The sequence below is a fragment of the Microtus ochrogaster genome, chromosome 2 (assembly GCF_000317375.1).
Source record: "Microtus ochrogaster isolate Prairie Vole_2 chromosome 2, MicOch1.0, whole genome shotgun sequence".
In the NCBI taxonomy this organism is placed as follows: Eukaryota; Metazoa; Chordata; class Mammalia; order Rodentia; family Cricetidae; genus Microtus; species Microtus ochrogaster.
In genome coordinates this window covers 45,515,698-45,522,041 of record NC_022010.1, presented here as the reverse complement: position 1 = coordinate 45,522,041, position 6,344 = coordinate 45,515,698, and the positions used below count along the sequence as shown (strand labels likewise).

Below are 6,344 nucleotides of genomic sequence, written 5' to 3'. Positions count from 1 at the left end.
GAGATTTACTCAAGCTGGATATTAAAATATGGATTATCTAACACAGATGTTTTTATCTAAAGAATATTAAAACTTGTGACTATTTTAAATTATTTAATTTTTCACATAAATTCAATGCAATATCTACCAATATTTTCAAAAATATCTTTCCACCATTAAGTTCTAAAGAGTAATAAAATCAATTAAGATAATTATACAGAAAAATACACCATATTGATGATACTTTAAATTTGTAAGATAAACTTTACTTTTGCAGATTTCATATACTTTTCTTTACTAGTTCTCTAGAGAATTATGCATAACCAGAGCTTTGTCAATGAGTTTGTACTCTTGGGGCTTTCACAGAACCCTCTAATTGAGAAAATATCATTTGTTATAATTTTATTGGTCTATATTGCAACTGTTGTGGGTAACATGATAATTGTGGTGACCATTGTCTACAGTCCTACACTGCTAGCATCCCCTATGTATTTCTTCTTGGCATTCCTGTCATTCCTGGATGCATGTGTCTCTTCTGTTGTTACACCAAAGATGATTGCAGACTTGGTTTATGAGCGGAAGACGATCTCTTTTGAATGTTGCATGACACAGGTCTTTGCTGTGCACTTTTTTGCTGCAGTGGAAGTCACCATTCTGGCAGCTATGGCCTATGACCGCTATGTGGCCATTTGTAAGCCACTGCACTACTCTTCCATTATGAACAGGAGACTCTGTTTTACTCTAGTGGGAGTGGCCTGGGCAGGAGGATTCTTACATTCTACCATACAAATTATCTTCACTTTGCAACTGCCCTTCTGTGGACCCAATGTCATTGATCATTTCATATGTGACTTGTTCCCATTGCTGAAGCTTGCTTGCACTGACACACACATTTTTGTCATTTTGGTGTTTGCCAACAGTGGGTCTTTCTGCATCATTATATTCTGTTTTTTGCTTGTTTCTTATGGTGTCATTTTGTTCTCTCTGAGAGCACATAGCTCTGAAGGGCGACGTAAGGCTCTGTCCACCTGTGGATCCCATGTTACTGTTGTAGCTTTTTACTTTATTCCTTGTATATTAATATATGCCCGACCTACATCTCCATTCTCTTTTGAGAAAAATGTGTTTGTGTTTACGGATGTCCTTACACCATTGCTCAATCCTATGGTTTATACTTTCAGAAACAAGAAAATGATGAATGCCATCAGAAAAATGTGGAAGACATTTACAGTGGTTTCTGATAAATAATAAAACACTGTACTTAAATGACTAAGGACATCCACTCAGTGGATAAATACACTTGTCATAATAAGGACCCTTGTTTTGTTCCTTATCTCTCATGTCCAAAAAGGTATAGTAGATCATCTTATAACAATTGTTGTGGAAACCAGAACCAGAAAGTCCCCAAGGATGATCTAGACACTAACTTCTAAATAACACAGCTAGCTCAAGACTCAGTCACAGTGATAGAAATGGATCTTTAACACCTCCTGAATGGCTTTGAAGGCTTGTATCTTGATACCTGCATTTCCTACATTTTCTCACATATATGCATACAGTAAACATAAACAATCAAATCAAGTAATTATACTTAACAAGCTTAATGTAAAGAATAGAGAAAATCCACACCCACTTATGCAAGATGTTCATAATTACAATCATATTAAAATATGCAGCACTATTCTATAGAGAACACATTAACACTGTATATGAGAAAATTTTGGGAGATCACACTTCTGCTATGCATTGAATACTCAGATTGGCATATACAATTTAAAGTCAGTTTCAATGAACATAGACATTTTGAATTGGTATTCAGAAATGATTCTGTGAACCTTCACAATGAATTGCATAGTTTTCATATTGAATATATTTAATGTACTTACCAATCAATAAAAACAAGTTCATGACAAAATTAGAAATAAAAATTCAACAAAAACTGTTATATACTTTTTCATAACTCATGAGTTGTATTGATTTGGAGTCTGGTTAATTATGGAGTAGGATGTTTTAGGTTTCTGCAAATATATTTACACAAAACAAAATGTTAAGGAATAATTAAAAAATAAAGTCAGTTATACTCTATGATCTTAAAAATCTAAGGAACCATGAAACAAAATTTACATATTAGAATACATATTGAAAATTGGTCTTGAAATTGGGAGGGCAACATGTGAAATATTCCAGTAGAATATAGGTTGCTTAGTAACACTGATATAATAAAAGTTAGAAATACAAAGTGAAGAATATAATTAGAAACCTTATATTTTTTAATTTAGTATATGAAGATAGGATTTTTATTCTTAATATGAGTGTAATCATGAACATCTTGCATAAGTGGGTGTGGATTTTCTCTATTCTTTACATGACATCTCACTACAGATTCCTCACTGATGACAGACACCCAACTGGCTTCAAACCTTTGGGGATCTACCTGGCAATGCTTTTGGAGTGCAGGGATTAAACTTTTACACAAACATGCCAATAGGAGATAGGATTTTAAATCATTATGAATTCATGGGGTGTTGGATATAATCTAGAAGGGATAACTGGCATCAAAACTATATATATAATAAGGTAATGCATACATACATATATATATATACATATATACTAGTTCCTTATTTGTAAGTAGCTGTCTCTCTTCTTGATTCCGTTTTGATATTTACATTTTTCAGTAATTTTAATGTTCTTTCTTACACCCTCTTAAGACATTTTCACACAATGCTTTCAATTTGCTATTCTATACTATTTCTAACAGAAAAAAAAAAAACAGATAACTAACCACAGCAGGTTAAAAATGCCAAGAATGGTAGTCACGGATGGCTTAAAATGGTAGTCATGGATGCAGAAATGTTACTGTGTGATTCCCGACCAATATCTAGTAAATGTTATCCGATATGAGGTATAATTCATGTTATGTGTTTATTTTGTCTTTGGACAGAGGAATAAAACTAAAATAGAAGGGAAGTAATTATTGTTTTTGAATTCATTTATTATAGAAGTGGTGTTTTTGAGAACTAGTATTCATATGATTTTTATTGCTGCTGCTACCACTGTTGTTGCTTTTATGAGTCATTTAAGTTATGTATCTACTGTAGTGTGTTAATAGAATAGGAGTATATGAAACACTGCATTAAAATTGCTTAATGTACCAAACAGTTTAGCACGTTCCCTCTCTGAGCAGGGTCTAATGTGCAAGTACAAATTTTCCCTTAAATGTGCACACAATACTCTCCCCCCTCATATTAAACATGCTTTAATATAATCTGCCATATATGTTAAAAGAGAAATTATTTTTAACTCTCTAGAATCTTTATTTTCTGTTATAAAATTTAAACTTAATCCTGTTGTACTAGCGTGTGTCATCAGTTCAAACAACCAGAATGCGGAGTGTTGTAATCAATGCTAGTACCAGGTTAACATGGTATGTGGAATGAGAAAGTTCTTACAAATCAAGAGAGCTATGGAATCTTGAGAACAATGTACTAAAAGGGGAGGAGATTGAGACATTCCCAGTAAATTCAAGAATAAGACAAGAGTGTCTACTTTCTATTTCTATTCAATACAGTAATGTAACTAGTAATTACTTGATGGTTAATATGAACGGTTAACTGGACAGGATTTAGGACCATCACATTGCTAAGCCTCCATATACACATGTGCAAATTTTTTTTAATAGGAGAGCTTCTGGGCAAGCCTGTAAGGATTTATATATCTTAGGTTTATCTCAATTTGCTTACATGATACAGTCACCTGAAAAATAGATGGTACTGCTGAAATTTTATTTTATTCATTTTTATATTATTACACATTTGTACACAATGCATTTTAATCATATCCAATTCATATCTTAGAAGCTCACACAGAGAAAGTAAAAATTCTCTTTAAAATTTTATATAGTCTAAATTTGAATATCACAGAAAACACTACAAAAGATGGGGGCAGGGCTAAATTACTGCACCATTGATTATTAAGAATGTAAGAATACATTGCCCACTTAAACTATCATATCTTACTGCAATCAATGAGATAAAACAGTTTTCTTTGCAAATAACAATTATCATATCATTCATAAGCTTTAGATATGCAAATGTACGTCTCAAAACTAAAATTAACTTCTCAGCTCTGTGTTATTTTATTTTTAATATTTAATTTATCCTAATATGTTTATTATTTCATCATTACTTTTATGCATTTTTTCACAAAAGATGTTCTAATCAAAACCTAAGGATTATAAGATTTTAGGACCATCAAGTCACCTGATCTATATCACAGGTAATGGTAAGGATCCAGATCTAAAGACAAATCTCAAAAGTCTAGACTATTTTCCTTTTTTATTTCCCAGTATCATCATTGTAAGAAATGCTGAGTTTCATTATGATATTTTTTATTCATGTGTGGCATGCTCTGTGCTTAGCTTATTCTTTGTACTTCTCCAAACTTTCTGCTTTTTCACTGAGTGATAATGGGTAAATTAACTTATTTGACTGTCATTTTTTTTATCACTGACTGATCCAATCACTCATAGAACTTCATTTTATTCTCCCATTTCCTTGGTTTTAGTTTGTGAGTAGATTCGGAGTTCATATTTCAGATGCTAGAGCTAAACAATTTAAGTAGTGTTTGTAAAAGTGCTGTCTGTGGGTAAAGTATCTGGATCTTCACATTAAAAACTTTCCTTTGTTATTGTAAGAAAATATGACCACGAGTGACATTTATGATTTTCAGTTTGACCCTAACACTTGGATTCGAGCATGTAAGCTATGTATGAATGTTTTATAGTAAATTGAAATAAATTTTAAAGCATGTATTATAGAATATTATTTTCTTAAATAAGTTAACAATGTATAAGGAAGTGCCAATTAATTAATCCTCAAGAGACTAAATTATATTCAACATGTCGATTCTCTTGAATTATGTGTCAGCACCGATTTTTATATGTATGTGAGTGGTCCATCATAATCTGAATCAGCATTTGCTCTTTTTGATTTATGAATATGCTTCATCTACACATAGACAACATAAAAAGATGCTTTATTGCTTATAGCAAAGAGACTAGATAAAAAAACAGTGCAATAAAATTCTCACTAAGAAAAAACTTATATAATTTACTGATTCCATGAAATTCAATTTTGGATGACAACTTTGCTGATTGAATATGATAAATGTGTACAATATATTTTTATCATTACTCAGATTTACAGAAACATATTTTGCCTCCATCTTCCTCTTGAGAATCTCATAAAACCAGATCTTTGACAATTAGTTTGAATTTCTAAGACTTTCTACAATCCAAAGATTCAGATAGTTTTGTTTGTTGTGTTTTTGTTGGTTTACGTTGACAGGAAATGTCCTTTTGTATGTTTCAAATGTGTGCTTCCTTCAGTGATTGATGAATAAAGATGTCTTGGCCATTGGCCAGGCATAATATAGCTAGGCAGTAAATACAAACAGGGGTACAGAGAGAAAAAAGGTAGAGTCAGGGAGATGCCATATAGCCCTTGAAGGAGCCTTTTTAGACAGAGAAGGAGAGATTATATGGGATGTACTTCTGTTTGCTGTGAATATGTGCTGCTTTAATGTTGATAAATAAAGTTGTTGATTTTTTTTTTTTTTTTTTTTTTTTTTTTTAGTGGCAAGACAGAATATGGCTAGTGGGGAAATCCCAACTGATACAGAAAGAAAGAAGACAGAGTCAGGGAGACACCATGTGGCCGCTGAAGGGGTAGCATGCCAGGGCATGACTGGCAAGCTATGACCATGTAGAATAAACAGAGTATTAGAAATGGGTTAATGTAACTATGAGAGCTCATCAATAATATACCTAAACCATTGCCCAGCCATTACAATTAATATTAAGTCTCACAATGATTATCTGTGGGACCAGGTAGATTGCAGAAAAGCTTCCAACTACACTACCTAACAATAATAGGTGGCAACATGATAATTGTGGCAAGCATTATTTATAGCTCTGCTTTGATACGGTCCCCACATACTACTTATTGGTATCCATGTCCAAATTGGATACTTGCATTTCTACTACTGTCATCCCAAATAGACTATAGATTTCTTCTATGAGAGGAAGACCATCTCCTTTGAATGTTGCATAAAGAAGTGGATAGCTTTTTATTGTCCACTTCTTCACTGGTATGGAGGTATTTTTCACTGCAGTTTTGGCCAATGACTACTTCATAACCACTAAAAAACCCCTTCTCACTGCTATTCCTCATGATCAGGAGACTCTCTGGCATTTTGGTGAGGGTAGCCTGGGCAGGGGGATTCTTGTATTCTATTATACAAATTATTTTTACATAGCAGCTACCTTTCTGCAGACCCAATATTTTTATCATGTTTTTGATTTT

General features: G+C 32.7%; 1 protein-coding gene across 1 annotated transcript; it reads left to right on the top strand.

Annotated features, from left to right (window-relative positions):
* The first annotated feature begins 294 nt into the window (after window positions 1-294).
* On the top strand, window positions 295-1,227 carry LOC101994239 (olfactory receptor 4C15-like). Its single transcript, XM_005344895.1, has one exon. It carries the CDS (start codon window positions 295-297, stop codon window positions 1,225-1,227), a length of 933 nt encoding a protein of 310 aa, XP_005344952.1.
* The last annotated feature ends 5,117 nt before the right edge of the window (window positions 1,228-6,344 follow it).